The following is a 23128-nucleotide window of genomic DNA, read 5'->3' on the forward strand; positions in this document are numbered from 1 at the left end:
ATAGAATTTATGGTTATTAACATCGGTTACGTAACTAATGCAGAAAAGGGTTTCCATGTCAGTCTTAGATACCAACAACGTAGAAGGGTAGTCATTCTACATCGGTTGTAATGCAATGACGTAGTTATTCTATTCTACGCTATTTTATTGTGGAAGCAACTTGTGTCCCCCTTTTTTTTTAAACTATTTTTACTATATATTCAAAACTGTCCCAAATATACTGTAATTGAAAAGCACCAGAAACATATTCAAAACCACATTCCAACAATAGAATTGTCAATTAAGATCAACTCGACATTAAAGGGTCAGCCCTTGAAGGGCCATAGCCTAAACAGGCTAGCCCTAATAAGCTCTATTATATGTTGGAGTTTCATTTTATAAGGCCCGACCCTAGCCCTCAGGGCTAAAGGGCCGGCCCTCAGGGCCTCAGCCCTATTTTTTTAAAATTTTTTTTAATTAAAAATTATAAAAAATATATTTATAATCATAAAAAAAGTTATTATTCATAAAATTAAATTTAAGAAAATAAATTTAAATCAATTTATACCACAACAATAAAGAAAACTAAAGCATTTAGGTCTAATATTAAATAGCAACATCAAAGTAAATATCAATAAAAATTAAATTTAGCTAATATTATTAGTTAAATCTTAATAAATAAATGAAGTATAGATGAATGCATTTAATATGTACATTTCTTTGAGTTATGTATTTAATCTTTTATTTTTTTATATTATAATTTTTAAAAAATAATAAAAGGGCCTAAAAGGGCCGGCCCTTTTATTTTCCAGCCTAAAAGGGCTAGGCCTGATTTACTTTTTTAAAGGTAAAATAAAAGCCTGGCTCTCAATTTTTTCGGGCCTAAAAGGGCCGGCCCTATGAACTCGACCGTAATTGACGGCTCTATCTAGCAGCGCCAAAAACAATTCAATTATGAAATATTTCAACTAATTTCCTAACTTTACGATATAATTTGTCAAAAGTGTAAAACTATACCAAAACAAAATATAAAACAATATCCGAACTATATTTTATTTTGACCTTATCTCTTCAAGCAAGAATTGTGCTAAGTAATCATGTACCACATCAATTTCATCATTGCTGAATCTATCTAGATCTTCAAAATTTTGCAAGTGCAAGTATAGTAATGAAAAATAATTATTAAACTAACCAATGTGAAAGAACAAATTACTTGATCAAATTTTTCAATGAAAAAGATATCATACATGTAATAGATAATATAGTAATCGTACTCATACTTTGCCCTGTTGAATGTGATACTATTAATTAAAAAAACAAATAAAAGAATGAACACATGAACAAATTTAAATTTAAAGTGGATGCAAAATGAAAAAGTTCAAACCATGCTTACCTTTGGGCGTGACCATTTTGGTTTAATACTCTTGCTTTTGTACCCTCCCATCATGTAGTATGTTGAGACCTCCCTATCATGAAATGCACAATAAAGTAAGGTTGATATTATAGCAATTATAGTACATAAGCCAAAAATTGTATCAACTAATAAACTTACACTTCAAATTTTTTTTTTTTTAAATCGGCAATGGGCTGAAGACCCAATGAATCAAACCAAAAAAACAATATATTTTTTTTGAACGAAAAACCAAAAAAACAATATTATCTGCATGGCTTACGAAAGCCAAAATCCAATGATAACTGCAGCATATATAGGGGTAAAAGGTATGAAACTATATCAATTAAACTAATTAAATTAAATTAAATTAGATATATAAAATTAAAAGCTACTTACTCTTTCATAATATATGCTCAATAACATGGCAGTTTTGTTTTTAGTATAGTACCAATGACATAAAACTATCTGCCATCTACAATGTTAAATTCCCTTTGCACCGTCTCTAGGCACATGAATCCACACTTATTCCTCGTTCCCCATGAGTACCTTAGGTTGGAGAAAGCTCTATCATTACAATAAGATCGTGATATTAATATAAAAATAAATGTAAACAATTTTCATGAACAATGAGAGCGTGCATTTACAATAGGACAAGTTTAATTAGGGATTGGTCTAGCTCTTAGGAACTTTATGAGGTTCTTCCAGTCAAGAGTGATGTCATACGTCAGGTCACCCACAATCCCTGCTGGCATTTGGATGCTGAATGCCTTGTTCATCTCAACTACAGTATCTCATATAATTGCTAGGCTAGGAAATTTCTCACTTCCAATTTTGAGGTTGGTGGGGAGCTGGGGTAGCTTTGGCTTTGATTATCAAATAAAATAAAGTCATAATCAATATAAGATATAGATAAGATAAACAATCATAGAATAAAATTACATAATCTCTTTAAACTATGATATAAATTATTTTCTAAAAGTATCATTTAATCCAAAATATAAGACATTGAGTGTATTTTAAGTTTTTTTTTTCATTTATACCCATGTTTTTTTATTCCCTATCTTTATGTGTTCCATATATAAAGACTATACAAGTGTTACTGAAAAAACTCAAGGGTATAAATGAAAAGATGTTAACATTTTTAGGAAAATAAAGTTTCAATTAACATTTTGCATAAATTATAAATTAGTTAATAATGACAAATTTCGTGGTTAAGATGGAGTATATACTTTTGTTAGTGGTGCTGTCAATGACCCTATTTGAACAAATTTTGTTGTTGTTAGAGTATATGCCATATTTAATGCTCGCAGTCAAAGCCACTTATCTATATATGCCCCCACTATCTTCAACCATGAACGATCATCTTCACTAAAGGATAGGGGTGAGCATCGGTCAGTTCGGTCTCAAAATATGCAGAACCGATCGATCGAATAACACTAAAAATGAAAACCGAATCAAACCGAATAAACCAATCAAACTGAATAAGGACCGAACTAAAATTTGATAATTCGGTTCAGTCGGTTAATTCGATTTTTTAATTTCATATTGGGCTACTTGAAATTGGGCTCATTTTTTTAAATATTAAAAATAATACTACAAAATTGAGCTTTTTTTTATTCGTTTGTTTTCAATATGAGCCCATTTTAATTATACCCATATGACATAAAGCCCAAATGTTATAAAGCCCATTTTAACATGTGCTTGCTAACATAATTTTTAATCCAGCCAATTGCCATATAAAGAATCCTTCCTCAGGCTCACATCACTGTTTGGTCCAACAAAAGTTGACCAAAAAAAATGAATAAGAAAGAAACCAAAAAAAGAAAGCTCGCATCACTGTTTAATTCCACATGGGGAATTCCTATCAGTCAAGTGCCATATAATATTGATAAAGAGAAGAAGATAACTTCAAATATTAAAATTAAACAACCACAGTACTATATCATCCAGTCATAGAAACCAACAAGTCTTCAAAATATTAAAATTAAACCATTACAATAATTAAATATCTAAATTAGTAAAACAAAATAAAATGAGCAACCTTCATAAATGGAGTACCATAGCACTAGCATCTTGCAACCTACATTACACAAGTAAAAATCATATAAGAAGCCAAGAAATCCTGCCCATCAGCTGAAAGTCTGAAATCAAGAAGTTACCAATATCAAGTAGAGATTATGAGTATTCAATTACAATAATTTGCCTAATGTAAAGGCAAATCATAAGCAAAATCTAGATTAAATATGCTTATAACTTGTTAAAGGAACAAGATTATAGTTCTTACAATTCATTAATTTTGGTGTCATATTGACGAGCATCAAATTGTGATCCCTCAGCCTCAGGTGTTGTTGCTGTCATGATTGGAAGATGCAAAGAATTATTTACAGATCATCATGAAAAGAACTGGACGACAAAGCTTACATAACTACCAAATAATAAACATAATAGTATAGCAATTAAAAAGCTATATACAGCCACAGTGCCTCAAGCTATAACAATTAAAACATAACAGTATATTAAAATTAAACAGCCACAGTACCTCAAGTCATTAAATTTAAAAATTAAAAAGCTAACATATAAATAATTACCTCAAGTCATTAAGAACAAAGGCTCATAGTACATCCACATTCGCTTATATAGCAATTTTTTGAAGATCTAAACATAAATAAAGTATTTAATATTAATATCATTTAACCAATAACTCAACATTAAATTTAAAACAATATAACACATAATAAATCACCTCTCTCAATCTTTTGTGCATCATCTATCTTCTCTTTTACTAGAATCGGAAGTGAGTGGCGAAGCCAGTCTTGACCACAAACAAGAGATTGCACAACTTTAGGAGTTAAAGAGCTCCTAAATGAATCTAGCACACGTCCTCCAGTGCTAAAAGTAGACTCAGAAGCAACAGTAGAAATTGGGACAGCCAAAACATCCCTTGCCAATTGAGAGAGAATGGGAAATCTAGGCTCATTCAACTTCCACCAACTTAAAATATTAAAATCATCCTTATCCATCTCAATTTCTTCAGCCAAATACTTGTCAACTTCTGTCCTACTAGTTCTCCCACCAAGCCTTTCACTCATGAATTTTTTCTTTTCATATTCAAGAATTTTTTTAACTTTCACAGCTAGGTCATCATCTTCATTAGATTCGTAGCAATTAAATGATTGCTCCTTTTCAACTTGCTTTGAAGGAGAGACATGCTCTTTGCATTCATTATACAAAGAAATGAGCAAATCATTCAATTGCCCTCCAACTTGCTTTCCAACCTCACTAGAATACATCTTATCAAGTGAATATTGCACCCACTCAAGCTTATACTGAGGATCAAGAATAGCAGCCACAAATATCAATTTATTGATTTTTAAAGGATCTCCCCAATACTTATCAAATTTTTCTTTCATTTTATAAGCCATTGAAGAAAACTCCAAATCATCACATTTTCTCCACTCATCCAAAAGGCGGAATAACATATAAATCTCATGAAAAATTCATTAAATGTGACAAGTGAAGAACTAGAAACACGCAAAGTCAACTCATAGAAATGACTTAGAAACATTGTCATCTTTCTTACATTTGCCTAATCTTCAACATTAGGCACTTCCTCCCCACTTTCAAGATCAATCCTAAAATAAGGGTCCTTATCCTCAAACCTCCTAAAGGCAGCCTCAAACTTTTGAGCTGTCTCCAACATCAAATAGGTGGAGTTCCACCTAGTAGAGACATCTAAAGACAACAATTGCTTACTTGGGATTTTCTCATCTTCACAACTCTCTTTAAATTTTTTCATCCTAAGTGGAGATTGCCTCACAAAATGAACAGCCCCCTTACTTTCTTTACAGAAGTTCCTATTTCTTTCAACCCATCAACCACAATCAAATTAATAATGTGAGCAACACATCTCATATGTAAAAACCAACAGCTCATAACAGAATGGCCCCAATTATTAATTTTTTCTCTCAAGTAAGACACAATAACATCATTAGTAGAGGTATTATCCACAGTAATAGTAAACACTCTTTCAATCTCCCATTCAAGCAAACATTTCTCTATTTCCATTCCAATATCCCTCCCCTTGTGACTAGATATTGAAACAAAATTTAAAATCCTTTTAACCAAATTCCAATCAGCATCAATGAAATGGGCTGTAATACACATATAGTTGATTCTTTGAATTGAAGTCCAAGTGTCAGTAGTGAGGCAAATCATTTATTTACTATTGATCAAATAATCCTTGAATTTGATTTTTTCATCAACGTAAAGTTGAAAACAATCACGAGCAACAGTCCATCTAAAAGGAATCTTAAATTTTGGTTGAGCATGAGATATAAACCTCTTAAATCCTATCCTCTCAACAAATTTAAATGGCAATTCATCAGTCATAACCATAGCAGCCAAACTTTTCCTAATAGCATCTTGATCAAATTTCCAAGTAGCAAGAACAATAGCATCATCTTCTATACCAAAATTTAAATGTGTTTGCCTAGGCTCTTCTAGTTCAGGTCGTTTCTTGCATATTGTCATATGGTTCTTTAGTGCAGTAGTACCATTTCTTTTAGGATCACTAAAAAATTCTTTTTCACAGTAGTTGCACTTACCTTTGGTCTCCCTATGCTCATTCACATATCTAGTGAAATGATCCCAGACCTCAGATCTTGGCCTCATGGCTTTCCTCTTCATCCTTTGCAAGGAACTCACTACTTCAGTTCCACTTGATGCTATTAGGGCTTTGTTTTCTTCATTAACTTCAGTTTGATTTGTAGCCATAACTTCAGCTTGAGAAGACATCTGTGACAATGCATAGCAATCAAAAAAAATAAATACAAAGTAGAGACAGAGCAACTCAGCAAAGAACGCAAAAGCAGTCAATTAACTTCCCAATAACATTTTCCTTTGTTGCATTTTGGCTTGAAAGGAACACACCACATAAACAAAAAAGAGCAAAGAAGTAGGGACATAGACGGAAGATGAACCAAAGAAGAACTCATTGTCAAGCTACAGTGAACTTCACAACTAATGACGACATGAATCTCAAAGAACCTCAACAATGCATAATCAAGCATAAAGTTCATAGTGTGGACTCACAGAGGAAGCAATTAGAACTCTTATGAAACAACTAGATCTTGGGCATGGTAGATCAAGACAACAAGAACCAACCAAATCAAAGGGAGAGAGAGGAAGAGCTGCATTTCGAGGGAAGATGAAAAAAACCTGTTAAAATGCTTTACGCAGATCGTCCTTTGAGCTTAAGGTTCTGTGTTTCACAGATCTAAGCAGCCTCTCACCTTCAGACAGTGTCTCCATGAGTTTAGTGACAGCAAGGGCAAGAGAGAGAGAGACTGAGATGCCAGAACAGAGATAGGAAATCTGAGCTGCGAATAATCAGCCTGAGATGTGAGAGATGCGAACGGCAAGATGCGAGAGATGCGAACGACGACGGCTTGAGGGAGACTACTTGCGATCTGAGAGTTGAGAGTCTGAGAGGCTAAGACAGAGCGATCGAGTTAGGCTGTGAATCTGTGATGACCTGAGCCTCGAGAGAGATGACTGATGAGCGATAAGAGAGAGCGATCGGCGAGGCTATGTGACGGCAAGAGAGACGACTTGCGAGTTGCGATCTGAGAGATGAGAGTTTGAGAGCCGAGAGGTTGAGACTTGAGATGAGACAGGGTCAGGGTGAGTGAGGCTGCGGTTTGCTTCTGTCCAGACTGAGGTAGTGAGGTGGGTTATGACTTATGGGTTAGGGTTTTTTTCAACTTTCATATTTTTATTTAAATATAAATTAAAATAATAAAATAAAATAATTTATAAATTAATAAGTAATACATAATTCGATCGGTTCGGTCTATTTAATTTTAAATTTTATTAACCGAACTGAACCAATCAATCGAAATATTTTTAAATAAAAAATCAAATTGAACTGAAAAATCAAATAGATCAAATCAAATAATAAAAATTTGATTCGATCTGATTTGATTTTCAGTTTCGGTTTGGTTTTGCTCACCCTTACTAAAGGACTCATCTGTGGGCGGAAGCAAACAAAGACCACACCCCTCTTTCAGAGATGCTTGTTTGCATGTAGTTACTAGTTGTTGCGTTACTTCCGATGGCGAACATGGACAGAAATCCAAAATTCTCCTTCAAATTCACTCTTAAATCCCAAATCTTGTATCACATTGCTATTTATTAACTCTTACTATGTCTAATACTCCTAATTAAAATTCTGAGATGTTACAGGCAGATGGAAAGAGGATAGGGAGAAAAGTGTGGAGGAGATGGAGAGAGAAGAGAAAGACAAGTTTTTTAAAAAATAGAGTGGGTCCTAATATTATATTTTATTATTAAAAAATTTAAAAACACAAATCAACAAAATGAGCGCCCTATTAATGGATCTTTTAACCCTATTAGCCCAAAATTCTAATGTTAAGAGAAAAAATTGACTTATAATTGAATGTAAGGTGCTCGGTGATCTTTCAAGTAAAGTTGAAGATAAAAATAATCCTTAACTCTTTTATTTATATGTCAACCATTATATATTTGATCCATGTTGGTTTTGAACCAATCAACATAGATAGGGGACATAGATACTATATTTTGTAATAGTGTTATATTGAATATGTATTTTAGTACAAAACACTTTTTATAAAGGAAGTTGAATTTAGTAAAAAAATGTTAGTCTTTTATAACGTAACAAACTAAAATTTAAATTCTCACATAAGTATTAACATTTAGTAATCAACCATGCCCATACATCTACGCAACTAAAGTACATACCAAATAAGCTTTAAAAGTTACATTAGATCTTGATTAATTTGTATCAAGTATTGTCAACAATACAAAATGTAAACATGTCTCTTTCTCTCCGTGACATCTTGTTTAACTCATAAGACTTGAAATGAATGTTTATCTTAGGTTATAACTGGTCTCTTCCATCGTGAAAGCCTCTTCTCTTTAATTGGAGTATGTGCTGCCTTGATTATTTTAAATCAGTGATCTGAATTAAATCACACACTCGTGATTTAAATGTGAATTTGACAAGATTAATTTGGAGTTCCTCGTTTTTATTTGTAAGATGTCTTTTTTTTTTTGGCGATAATCACTTTGGGAAGGGTGAATCCCAGGTTCGACCCACAAACAGAACATCATTGTGAACTTTGACTTGAGTGATGGTCCTTTTGATTGCACCAGCCACCAAGTGGGACTGCAGGGCACACCGCGGAGATCATTTGGAAAATGACAATTAAAGAATTTGTTAAAATATTAATGATAATTAAAAATATCAAATTATTGATATATTATGGAAGGATCTTCGTCTTTATTTGAAATTAAAAAAAGTAAACAATGATTAAAATATAACTCATGAATTTAAATAAAGTTAATTGTGAACTTAAGTAATGTTATTTATAAATCAAGAAAAAATCTATTATAAATTGGTAGATAATTTTATAAACTTATATATCATCACTCATGAATTTAAGGATAGTTATTTGTGACTTTTAAAAAAGTCACTAGTATATGAAAATTTAATTACTCCCTCCGTTTAAAAATTTAAAATATTTTTAAACCTAATATCAATCCTACATAAAGTAACTACTTGCTTTTAAACTATCATATCTTTTTATATTTATCCTTATTAAATACCATACAATAAATATAAAATTATTTGTCAATAAGAGGCACTTAAAAAAAAAGTAATGATTACACATTAAAAGATTAAAAATGCCTTAACATTCAACTCCTAAAAAAATATTTTATATTTTTAAACTAAGGGAGTATGAATTAATAAATAGTCTCATGAATTTATATATGACTTGTTATTGAGGGACAATTAATTATGAAGTTAATGAGTGCTAGTTGTGAATATATGGAACTTTAGTTGTAAATGGATATGGATAATCTTAATTACCAATAAATGATGTAAGGATCCATTAGTATTTCTGAATATCCATTGACAACTTATTTTCTCTAAATTTATAAATAACGTTTTAAAAATTGACAAGTAATTATTTTTAAATTCATAAGTAATAATATATATATATATATATATATATTCATGAAATTATCTATATATTCACAATTTACTTTCCATATATTTACAGTTAATTTTCCTTGAATTTACAACTAACTTTCTTTTAATTTGTGAATAACCTTTTATTGATTATTTTAATAATTAAAAATATTTTAGTTGTAAATAAATATCATCGTCTTTTTATGATATTTCAATATTTTGAGATTTTTAATTGTTGTTAATGTCTTTATATGGTTTTTAATCGTTATTTTTATTTTTATCAATATTCTTGACTCTATGAAGTGTTGTATTTTCAGGTAAATCCCATAAAGAACTCAATTGCTGTCGCGAAATAGTTTGCAAATGTGTCTGTTGAGTGAAGTGCTCTATCGTTCGGAACTTCGGATCACTAAACATCCGTCCCTTAGTTTCCATGGAGCTCTGGAGGCAAGTATTTATTTTTTGGGCCAACCTTGTCAGTTTGCTTTTTCTTGAAATGGTCTCGTTCTTTTTCTATATACTCCCTTTCTCGTCTAAAACATAAGCAGTATTTTTTTTTAATTAATATTGGTCTAAATTATAAATAACTTTATTTGTAAACAAAATATTTACCCATTGTATTTATTAACTTGCTCTTATATTTATTGTAAATTAATAACCTTATTTTCATTCATCATAAACAGAGACTAAAGGTAAAAAGAAAAGATGATGTTTGTTTTCATGAGAATAAAATTTTGGATCGAAAAGAGTATCTCATTGTTGGCCGAAAAAGAAAAGTCAAAGACATCATTCATGAGAAAACAAATACTAAACTATCTAAACAACTTGTCGAATAGTTGTCTTGAATCATTCTAAGACGTTTTTTTTAATGTTATTCTAATCCTTAATATAAGGTGATGTTAACTATTTACACTTATTAAAAAATGTTAGTTATAATCTTAAAATTAAAAAAAAATGAAGCTTTCTAATTTTACTTTTATTTGTAATTAATAATTATAATAAATTACTTTCTAAGAATTCAAATGAAAAAAATAAATAAGGGATAAAATTAAAAAAAAAATAACTACTCTAACTTCACCTCAATAGAGATAAAGAAAAAAAGTCTCACATCTAGAAGATACAAGATAAATTAAGAATATTTAAAAGTTAGAGTGTGTCTAGTCAAATGGCTTAAATGTTACTCCCTCTATTCATATATATAGAATATTTTTTAGAAACTTATTTTATCCTTAAATATAAGAGTTGTTATAATGTTGTCCAAAAAAAAATATCATAATATTTTTGAGTAATTAAATAATTCTGCCTTTGTCTTGAAAAAAGAAAAAATATATTTATTGTGTATTTTACCCACTACCATCATGATACTAATTGACATTATTAGAGGCAAAATTAAAAAATTATTTTAATTTAATGTGATTTCAACTAAAAAGACAAACTTTAATTTATATGCGAGATTCAATTTAAAATATTTTATATATAAGGATAGAGAGAATAAACTGCTTATATTACATATTTTTTAGGATAGTCTATTTCAAAAAATGGTTTAACCCATTTAGTTAGAAACACAATAAGTTTTATATATTTTTAATTTACTTTCTATCTTCTACACATGAGACTTCTTTTTTTCTCTAGTATTTCCTCTATTATTTTTCTTTTTTTTTCTCTCATTTTTTTTTCATGTTTTTCTTCTTTTTGTTTGAATTTGTACTCTTTTTGATTTCAAAGATTTCAAATCTATTCAATTTCTTTTTTTTAATATATTGTTTTTTCATCTTTCATTTTTTTTTTCTCAATTTTTTTCCTATCAAATAACTCATGATACAATATTAGACTCTTTATATTAAGTATATTTGAATATAATCTATTTTATCAAAATAATTAAACTATTTGATTCGACATATTTAAAATTTTATATATTTTTAATTTATTTTTTACCTTCTAAATGCGAGACTTCTTTCCTCATATCTAATACACCTTATATTGAAAAAAGACACTTTTAAACTCTATCCTATATCAAAGTTCGAACAGAATATATCTTTTTCTAATGAATATATTAGGATGTGATATTTGATTTATCTAAATCTTGTCTGTTCAAATGAAAGGCAAGATCATCATCAAAGCACACTGGCGATCAACTCATTATCTCTGCGCCGTCCAATTGTTAATTAATGCTCGCACACCGTCAAAATCGACCTTCCAGCGTTCTTAGTTGTTAGTAGATTTTTAAGCTGAAAATTTGACTTGACCTATTTTTTCCCCGGGAAAAGTATTTCCCCAAAATGATTGGTGATAATTTAAAATGTATATTTTAATTTATAAGGATTGGATAGGATATGAGTAAATGTTAAGAATTCATATTATCTTAATATAACAAAAAACTGTTGATGTTCTACTTTATCATAAAAAATGTATTGACATTCTTTGTTATCATAAAACTTAATTACCAGAATAATCAATCAATTCAATGGTTTATAAAACTGTGATAATAAATAAAACTAGTTCCATTTTTTGTAAAATGACTTTGATTTTTAATATAAGAATAAGACAGGGACAATTAATAATGATTTTTTTCAATTAAATGAACAGTCTAATAATGGCAATCAAATAATTTTCATTTAAAAAAAATATTTCTACAGACTACAGTATATGATTATATGTTTATAGACCAAAAATAAATTAGAACATATTAAAAAATAAGACATCAAATACAATCTCATTAAACAAGATAAATATCAAGTTTAATCAAAATCATATTCTTGATGCCTAGTGAACCATGTAACGACTACATTTTTATATGTATTTTATATTGATTATTGAAATTGATATGATCAAATTAAAAGTCAATATAGCTTTTTATCTAAAAAAGCAATATAGTCCATTTTAATTTTCATTAAAAGTGTCTATATAAAAGAGTTTTTTTTATGCATGAGAGATAATAATTTAAAAGTTTTCAAAAATATTTATAAATTTAAATCTTATTTTTTTAGTGGGGGCAAGCAAAACTGCTTGCTGGCAAGATCAAACCCCATAAACTGCACCACAAGAGATAAAGCATAACGTCAATGAGCCACAAGAGTTTTGGCTGTTTAAATCATATTAAAATATGTAGACAAATATTAAATGTTGAAAACCCTTTGTATGATTTCTGAAGAAATGTTTTGAAATATAGAACGAATAAAAAAGATTGCTAGCAGTAGTTGAGAGGATTCTTAATCTTAATCTGCTTAAGTTATTGATAGAATATGATTTTTATGTGTTTTATATTAATTATTTATTAATATCGATCAAATTGATATTGATTATCTCGTACCTAAAAAGAAAAGACATTCCACTATATAATTTTTTTGGGCTCTTTCAAATGCGTGTAAGAAGATTCTTGAGCCGTCTCAATCTTATCCAATGGATGAACCACCACCCCGTGGATCGCTTTCTACAAGCACTTGCTACTTTTCTCCATGCCTTGAGCATACTATCTGTGGACTTCTTCAATTAAACAATCCCACCCATCAAAGCAAAACAAGAACAATCACTTCTCCTGCACAAGTAAATGCTATTTATTTATTTGTTGAGCTTATTATTTTTATATATATATTTTATAAAATTACGTCAACTCATTTATAAACTCAAATTAAATATAAATTCTATTAAACTCACAAAATTAATTATCTAATTATAAGTTTATTGTTTTTAAATTTTCAGCTCACAAAGTCATATTAATTCATCACAAACTCTAATTAAATGTAAGCTTGATTAAATTTGTGAGGTTAATTCTCTGAGTTTAATGTTTTTAAATTTATAGCTTATAAAATCATATCAACTTATTATAAACTCGCACTAGATACAATCTGATTATACTCATCAACTTTTTATTAAGCTAAGCAAGTTAAATATATATATTATGCAGAACTAAGGTTCATAGAAGTGGTAAGATCTAGTATAAAAAAACAAAATAAAACTAAAAAAAATGAAAAACTAATATTAATAAAAAAACCAAAAATACTAAAAATAAGTTTCCTTATTTAAAAATTTCAATGTCAAGTATGATTATCTATCTATGCAGATGGGTTTAATTTTAATTAATTATATTTGAAACATATTAAAATTAAATTATATGATCATATTTTATATTTTAATTATTTAATTATATATTTTAGTGAATATTTATTAATACAAATAACTTTTTACTATTCAAATTAATGACTCAAATTTGCATTTTCATAACAAGTTTAGTTCTGAAAAGTTTGACAACTTTAGTCCTTGTTTTGGAAAGTTTTCAAAACTCAACTTTTTAAAAGATTTTTGTTTTAAAAAAAATGTAAATAAAGAGTCAAGAGTTTAGATATAATTTTTAATGAAAAATCAGGAAAATGACGTTAGAAGACCATCTAGAAACATTTGCAAATAAGAAACCATAAAGTTTAATTTGTTTTAAAAAAAAGGACCAGGTTTTTTAGTTAAAATTAATTTTTGTAAGTTGCCTTTTTCAGCATTTATATTTTTATTTTTTTGGTGCAGTTTTAATTTTTTATATTATATATATATTTTAGAACCTTTTTAATTTTTTATATTATATTTAAATTTTTTCAATATTCATATCTGATTGTTTCAGCACTTGCCTTTGATTTTTTTATTTAAAATATTCCCTTCATTTAAAAATATAAGACATTTTTTGAGGAGTTGAATGTTAAAAAATGTAAAGTATTTTTAGTCTTTCGAGATGTAATTATTATTTTTTTTAAAAAAGTATCCCTATTGATAAATAACTTTATGTTTATTATAGGGTATTTAATAGAAGTAAATGTAAAAAAGATAAAATTAATTTAAAAATAAATAATTATTTTATTAAAAAATAAAATTTAATTAAAAATATATTATATTTTTAAACACATAAAGTATTCAAATGAAAATTGCAGAATTAAAGTTAAGTTGGAGTGCATAAGAACCAGCTCGGTGGCTACTCTTTACGTGCTCAAGCCGAGACCGGATAAGCCGATACGCGAGATAGGGTTTGGTCATACTATTGAAGAAGGAAAAAAATATTTAAATAAATAATAAATTAATTTTATTTAGTAATAAAAGTATGATTACAAAATTGTAAATAAAATTGAGAGATTGGATAGTTAAAAAGTTTAATTATAGTCGTAAAGCCACTTTGTTTCTCATACATATGATGCATTTAAGAAAAATCCTATAAAATTAATAAAGATTTAAAGTTATTGAACCAAAGTGATTTAAAATAAACATAGGCCCCAGGTGGGTCGATGGAGGCGAAGCTTGATCTTGATTCCATGTTTTTCCCAACCTTGATTTTTTGGGCCAATTTGACACGTTGGATGGGAATTGAGGTAGAGCCTTATAAATTACTGCGCAGATTAAATAGTTTCAAAGTTAATTAAGTATTGAAAAAAGGTAAAAATATGAGTATTGAAAAGAAAGGATAGTAAAATTTTTAATCTCTTTAATTTGCCTCAATTATTAATTTAATTTTTAAAATTAAATATTTATCATTTTATGGTTATACAGAATTAGTTTTTATGGTTTGAAAGTGAAATGATATTATAAAAATTAATTGTGTATGATTTTAAAACTTTAAAAACTTGTTTGATTAATATTAAATTTTAAAATAAGATAACTTTAAAATTTCGTTTCCTCGGGAAAATAAAACCTGTCGTGGGAAAAAAAAAAAAAACTACGACAAAAGTGCTGAAACTCCGGGCCAGCCGCACGGCCACACCACCCACATCCTGTGTCCATTAACGCACGCACAGCAAGGCGCGTGGGTCCCAGTGCTTGAACAATGTAGATGGCTATATGTCGCCCACTAGACGCCTGCGACTTGAAAGTTGAAACTGTGATCCAACTACCACGACGTGCCTCATCTCAACAACCCCACCCGGCCACCCCAAGTCCCCAACATAACGGTGCTTCTCCCTGGTTTCCATAACATAGATACGCTGGGTTGATTAAAACTCGTACGGGCAGCAGAAGTTTTTTTCACTTGCTCCCACCGGATGAAAATATAAAACATTATTAATTAATTTATGATTTATGAAAAATGTTAATTATTTCTTAAAAAAATTTACATTTTTTTATTTTTATTCTCAATAAACACTCTATATAAGTATTTTAATAATTATAATTAAAATTTTAATGTATCATTTTAAAAAATAATAAATAAAGCAAGGATATAATTAAAAAACAATTATAAAAGTTATTAAGTATCATATATCTTGGATTAAGTAAGGTTTTTAAAAGATGTCATATGTCATGATTTAGAGGGAGTAAATAAGTAATTAGGGATGTATCCATATTAAGCATAGAGGGGGCAATTGCCCCCACTAGAAAAATAAAAATTTTACCTAAGCTTTACTTAAAACTACACTTGCCCTCCCTTTAAAATTATAATTGTCCCTCATAAACAATTAATTGGCCCACACTCTCTTTAAAATTATATGAAACATACATATTTAAAAAAATTGCTTTCTCTTATATTTATTACAAAAATAATTTTGTAATGCAAATGACATTAATATATATTTTTAAAATTATCATATATTTTATTTATATATTATTTTTATTAATATTTAGAATTATATTTTCTTCACAATCATTAATATTTATATTTAGTATAAATTTTGCCCCTCTAATAAATTTTTCTGGTCCGTCACTGTAAGTAACTGAATGTTCAAATCTCAGCTTTATATATGCGTGCGCGTGTAACAACTTAATTCAAAAAAAAAAAAAAAAGCCTATCAATCAAGTACCATCAATATTTCAAAAGAAATACTTTTTATTGTCCGCGGCGACCCCTAAGTCTTAATGATTAAAAAAAATAAATACGTTGAAAGAATATTTTTGTTTTCGTTTTATTCATTGTTTTAACTTTTAAAAGTTCAATACAACATTTTTTTTTTCTAGTTATAACATTATTCATGTGAGTAACACGGAAATGTTTATTTTATTAAATAAAGATTAAATTTAATAATATGATCAATATTTTAAAGGTATTCATTATATTTATTAATTATTAATCTCTGTGTTAAAATCTTAAAACCCTCATGTTTTGAAATGGAGGGAGGATATATTTCAGTGTCAGGTGCTCGATACAGTAGTATATTTTTATATATACATGTGTCTCGTTTTGAGTAAATTATGTATTTAATTTTTGAATAATACACGTATTTACTTTATTTCTAAAAATAGTAGACCTCTCTGTTTTTTTTGGTTATAAAACCTCTCAAAATTTTATTAATGGGGATTGAGTCTAGCAAAATGAATAATATTTTTATAACATGATGAATCAAAGTTTGAATTTTTATCGAGAGATACTCTGTTAAAAAATGTAAGGCATTTTTAATCGAATCTCAATTCTCAATAAAGTAGTTACCTACTTTTAAACTAACTTTATCTTTTCATATTTATTCTTATTAAATATTCTATAATAAATATAAAATTACTATTAATATGAACGCTTTTTTTAAAAAAATAATGATTACATTTTAAAAGATTAAAAAATTCTTACATTTTTAAATATTTAACTACTTAAAAAATACATCTATATTTGATATCGGATCATGTCTCTGTTTCTATCAAGAGGACATCAGTGCATGATTAAAAAAAACCTTTTAAGATTTTATTAAAAATATTTGCTTTTTTATCCCTAAAATCTGAACAAAATCTCATTCAGAAGAAACATATTGTGGAATTTATTACCACACATACACAATATTATGTTTTGTATAAAACATATCATAAATGCCTCTTAAAACAGAATGAATATTTTGTAATTTTAAAACATCAAGAAATTAACATCAAGAGATCTATTTAAGTTTTCAAAATTTAAAACTTACAATCCTGTCAATTTACGGGAGGTATCTATAATTTATATTTTATATTAAAAATATTTATATGAATTTTTTGACAAAATTAATCAGAGACTAAAATAATTTATTTCCAAATTTTCTAGAAGCTGGCTGATTATTGAGCCACACCAAGGACATGAGTGATGGAAATTAAACTTCGATGAAACCCAAAACTCAGAATGTGGTGCACTGGCGCTGGCTGGTCGCTACTAGATCTGGATCAGCTTGCTAAAGGATCGACAATGGCTCCGGTTTTTCAAAATCCGCAGAAAAATTGGAAGACCCTCTGGGAATCTTCAGTCACTGGTTCTCTTTAACTGGCGCGTCTTATTTTCATCACAGCCAATAAATCTCGGAAAAGATTCCTTACTTCTGCCACTCGTAGTCCATCATGAGATAACTCAATTTGTCTTAAAATATAAAATATTTTCAGAATAATTTTAATGTCACAAAATATAAAATATTTTGAAAATATTAAAATTTCATTAAATATACTTATTTTAATATTATTTTTTTTCTATTTTCTGTGTGTTTCTCTCTTTTCTTTAATATATTAAATGAAGAGCATTTTTACAAGTTCATATTTTTATTTTTTTTAAAAAATAAAATTATTAAGTAGATTTAATAAGATTTATCAGTATGTGAAATTTTTTTCAAATTTTTTTATAATTTATTACAAAGAAATTAAAATATAATTATTTTTTTATTTATCTCACTAATGCAAGAAAAATGTCATGATCTATTTTTTTTTCGGCCAATAATCTCATTTGATTCTTTGCGATATGGGATTGAGACTTGAGTAGAGCCCGCCACCCACAAATATGGAAAATTATTTTTGGTTTTGTTTAATCAAAGTCAAATATGTTACTTTAAATCGACTACATGAGTTCCAATCATAACTGAGGACAGCCAAAGGCACTCAATATTTCTTGAATTTTCCACCTATTTTTAATTAACGTTTTTTATTTTGTCTAAAATTATTACTTCCTCTGTTAAAAAAAAAGATAATATATATTAAAAAATGATGAAATCATCCAAGGAAAACGATGAAGAGACTCAATTAAAAAAAAAAAAAGGAAGGATGGAGAGATAACCGTCCAAAAAAGGGGGAAAAGAAAAGAAGAAAAATCAGAGAGTCACATCCTCACACATTTGGCTGAGGTGTAATAACTACTGAGGATAAGGATTCCTCGCGTTCCCGTTTGGGGAAGTTGATTATTGACTGTTAATTAATGAATATTAATTACTTATAGCTGTATTCTGGTAATTCGGTAGCAGCATTAGTCAATTTACTGTTGATACATACACAAACCAGTCAACATACAATGTCGGCTTTTTCAGTCTCCGTCGAGCCGGTTATTCTGCTAAAAAAAGTCCTAGGGGTGAATGAAGATTCCACCGTGGTTAAATTTTCAACGAGCTTCACGGGTCTTAATTATGAAAAGTTTTAACCTTAATAAATTATTTCAATTATCTATTAATGTCATGAGTCTCATGATTAATTAAAAAGTACTGAGATTTTCGCTAAAATAAGGAAAAGTTGATTTGGCTTGTCCGAGCAGCATGATTGCAAGCAAAAAGCTGAATGGCAATATTAGAGATGGATAGAGAGTGGTGGATGCCCACCAACATCACAGCGAAACACAACTACACCGTCCATCCCTCCGACCAGATTGACCGGACTCTTTAGAATTCAGAATATTGATAAATTTTAAAAAATTGATTAATTTATAATATCACAATCTGACACGAGAATTAAAAAAAGATGCAAAATTTTAAATATATTTCCATCTACAAACACAATGATATTTTTTGCTTATCTCGTTTTGACGTGTTTAGGCTGTGTCATTTTTATCCTCTCCTACTGATTCGGGTCCTAATCCTATAAATTCCCCCTTTCCCCTCTTGCACCGATATTCTATCCATTGTGCTTGTTCGCTAAATTATCGCATTCGAGAATTCACTCTTGATTCAGCTGTTTCTTTCTCCTGTAAGTTTCTTTTCCTTTTCTTGTCTTTCTTTTGTTCCTTTTGGCCTCTTGGTTTGTTAATTGCTATTCTAGTTCTGTTATTAATGATCTACAAGCATTTCCTCATAGCTCGCGATTTGTTTCTTAATCATTATCCGAATCAGATTTATTTTAGTTTCGTTGTTTTCTTTGCTCTTTTATGATCCATTACTCTGTTAGTTCTTTTGTTTTGCGCTTCGTAGATCCTATAGGCACTTGAGCCGTGTTAATTGTTGGAGTGGTGGCCATACGGAGGATTTGCCTTTCTGTAGAGAACGATAAAGGCTTCCATTTATGATGTGTTTTCTTCTCATATGGGAATTGGGGAACGTGCTTCCCATTCAAATCTGAGATTCATGTTTTATTGATCTTTTATTAGACCCTTGGTGTATCCTTATGGCTGTAATGTTCTATTCTTCTGAGCTGGTCGATGTGTTAATCTGTTTTTCCTTTAGGAGTGACGTGTATTCCCTAATTTTCATGCGACTCTTTTGCCGAACTTACTTATCTACAAACACATCCAAATTATTTCAGCATTGTATTACTTCCAGACCTGGTTGTTACCTGAACTTCTGTGCTTGTTTGCAGAAGATAGTGTATGCCTCATATTCATGTTATGGCGATTTTAAGGCTTCATACAGCAAACAAGATCTAGTTTATTTTCCATTCACATCGCATGAGTCTTGTTTTTCTCATCCATTCCATGTTTAGTTATCCCTCTTGTGATATGCTTTGGATGTGATATGCTTTGTTCCACCTGTTTTTTTTTTTTTTTTTTTGGAGAGAGACAAATTCTAAACCCAAAATTAAACACACACACACACACACACAAAGGAAAAATACCTTATTGCATTTTTGACTTCTTTTTGGAAGTACTAGAGATAGGTTTTGTTGAATGAAAATTCCCTACTTTGGTTCCTCAATGTGTAAGGAATGCTTGTGAAGTCACTTCCGAGTTTATTTGTCAGTTATCTAAAAAAAAGAAAATCACCTTTGATTTGAAGTCAATGAAACAGAGTGCAGGTTTTACTTTTCACTGTTTGCTCTGGTGTTTATATACATTTAATGGGCCATTTTGAGATGGTGATGATTGTATAAGTTTATTCAACCTTGCAGATTAAGCCTGTTTGCTATTAAGTTTCCACGTTTACTTGGCATGTTTTCACGGAAATTTTACTTACTCTTAAGCTGACTCCCCCTATTTGATCCATTCAGCCCATACGGACTTGAGAAAAATGGAAGTTACAGGTGGCTGAGTCTTGCTAAGTTCTATGGCCTACTCTGGTATGACTTTGTATTGACTATTGATGACTTAATGCCTTCATAATTTTATCGATGAATTGATCATTGATTAATTTGTATATTTAATTTTAAATGTATTAACTTTTTTCCTGTAATTAATAGATATCCGGGCAATGTGTGAGGGAAGATACAACTCCAGTGGCTTAAGATCAAATTGGCACAAAACAATTGAGAAGAATTATTGTAGGAGCAGAATCTCTGTTATGGAATTTGAGTCAGACTGGACAACGCACAGAAAATCATCAGCTCATACTGCTCAAGTGATTCGTCCTGCAACATCTTTTATGCCTTGGTCTTGTAGAATCCCTATTGGTGAAGGATATCACGAATTTATTTAGTTGCATGAATCACAATAAGTATCTTGCCAACAATATTTGGTTGATTGGTCAAATACAAAAGTGCTCTGAATTCTTTAAGTATATGATATTTGCTACTGATAATGCCTGATTTTGGTACTGGAAAGAAGAGATTTACAGAGTCAAATATGTGTTTCACCAATTTAATCAGTCAGGATACACCAAATCTTTCAAAGAGCAATCAATATTTGACTTCTGAGGTTCTTGATGAAGAGGATAGTCCCATTCTACCTGGGCTACCTGATGATGTGGCAAAGCATTGCCTTGCACTTGTGCCACGTGCCAACTTCCCAGCTATGGGCGGTGTCTGTAAGAGATGGAGGTCGTTTATTCAGAGCAAAGAATTTATCACTGTGAGGAAGTTGGCTGGCGTGCTTGAGGAATGGCTTTATATCTTAACTACGGATAGTGAAGGAGGGGAAAGCCATTGGGAGGTTCTGGATTGTCTTGGCCAGAAACACCGTTCTCTTCCACCAATGCCTGGTCCAGTAAAGGCCGGGTTTGGTGTGGTGGTTCTTGATGGAAAGCTTCTTGTTATGGCCGGCTATTCATTGGTTGATGGAACTGGCTCTGCCTCAGCAGAGGTTCACCAGTATGATTCTTGCCTCAACAGGTATGTTCTTCTGCTATAGTAAAGAACTAAGTTGAATGAAATAAGTTTGGATAACCCTTTCATGGAGAGTTCGGTTGATTCTTTTTAAGCTTTCAATTTTGGCAATTGGGGTTATCATTGTTCCCGAGGGATTGGATCTCTTGACTGTTTTATATATTCAGGCAACTCGCAAATTTAACTCTAAACGTTTCGATGTCTGCCTGAAACTTCCCTCAAGGTATATTAGTGAAATTATTGAAAATCAAATGAATTTCCAAGGAGATACATGTTAAGCTATGTATCAGGATGTCTTTTTGTTAGCATACAACCTATTTCCTAGATCACCGCCACATAAAATGGGAGAACATTTTGTTCACGAACATTTTCCTGATTTGTTTCCTTAGATTATAAATCTATTATTAGGAAGAAGATAATTGTTCGCACCGTACAATGGTAAAGTTTGCAATGACAATTGCAGTTGGGGCACATTGCCAGACATGAACGTGGCTAGGTATGACTTTGCTTGTGCTGAAGTCAATGGCTTGGTTTATGCTGTTGGAGGCTACGGAGCGGATGGAGAAAGTCTCTCCAGTGCTGAGGTGTATGATCCTGATGCTTCAAAATGGACACTGATTGAGAGCCTTCGTCGCCCGAGATGGGGTTGCTTCGCATGTGGATTTGAGGGAAAGCTGTATGTGATGGGTGGAAGGTCAAGCTTCACAATTGGCAACTCCAAGTTTGTGGATGTCTATAACCCTGAAAAGCACAGCTGGTGTGAGATGAAGAATGGTTGCGTGATGGTCACGGCACATGCAGTACTGGGGAAGAAGCTGTTCTGCATGGAGTGGAAGAACCAAAGGAAGTTAGCAATATTCAATCCAGAGGATAATTCATGGAAGATGGTGCCAGTCCCATTGCCCGGGAGCTCAAGTATTGGATTTCGATTCGGGATACTGGATGAGAAGCTGTTGCTGTTCTCACTGGAGGCCGATCCTGGATACAGAACTCTGTTATATGATCCATCTGCAGCCCCAGGATCAGAATGGCAGACTTCTGAGATAAGACCGTCTGGTTTGTGCTTGTGCAGTGTAACAATCAGGGCATGAAATGGAAGACTTGATGGAGGAGTTGGAAACTAGAGTTCTGCTTTCTTCGTTTTACTGATATGAACGAAGGGAGTGAGGGTTTCTCGGTTTAGACTCTAGATTTCATATATTTCTCTGCATGTATCATCGCTCCCTCTTGATGTCTTTGGCATGTGTGGGGGGTTATTTTAGTCGATATGTTTCTCATCAATGACTGTTTGATCTGTACTTTTCAGATTATGATTAGACGCTTGCCTTGTTCGTGATATTCCCAGATGAAGCTTTATTTTTTTGGTACTTGGTGGTGATGATGATGCTCAATTAACTAATTTCCATGGTTTAGGTATATAATTAGATTAGATTAGATGAGTTTCAATGGGATGGCGATTTGATTTGAGCTGTCTTGTTCATGATCAATTTAATATCATGTATTGATCTCCTGGCTAAAAGAAAAAAAAAAGTTAAAAGCTGCATTTGACTTTTTTTGAATGGTAGCATTCCCCTGTTTTTTTGGTCCTGCAAAATGGTCTGAATCAA

At 30.4% G+C, this 23128-nt stretch overlaps 1 protein-coding gene across 1 annotated transcript; it reads left to right on the forward strand.

The window, feature by feature from the left end:
* The first annotated feature begins 20852 nt into the window (after positions 1 to 20852).
* Positions 20853 to 22859, forward strand: LOC129293377 (F-box/kelch-repeat protein At1g67480). Its single transcript, XM_054931305.1, has 2 exons — positions 20853 to 21527; positions 21985 to 22859. The coding sequence occupies exons 1-2, from the start codon at positions 20998 to 21000 to the stop codon at positions 22610 to 22612; spliced, it is 1158 nt and encodes a 385-aa protein (XP_054787280.1). The 5' UTR covers positions 20853 to 20997; the 3' UTR covers positions 22613 to 22859.
* Positions 22860 to 23128: the final 269 nt, after the last annotated feature.

This window comes from Prosopis cineraria, unplaced genomic scaffold, assembly GCF_029017545.1.
Source record: "Prosopis cineraria cultivar Desert tree isolate PC_DT_omini unplaced genomic scaffold, ASM2901754v1 PC14, whole genome shotgun sequence".
NCBI lineage: Eukaryota > Viridiplantae > Streptophyta > Magnoliopsida > Fabales > Fabaceae > Prosopis > Prosopis cineraria.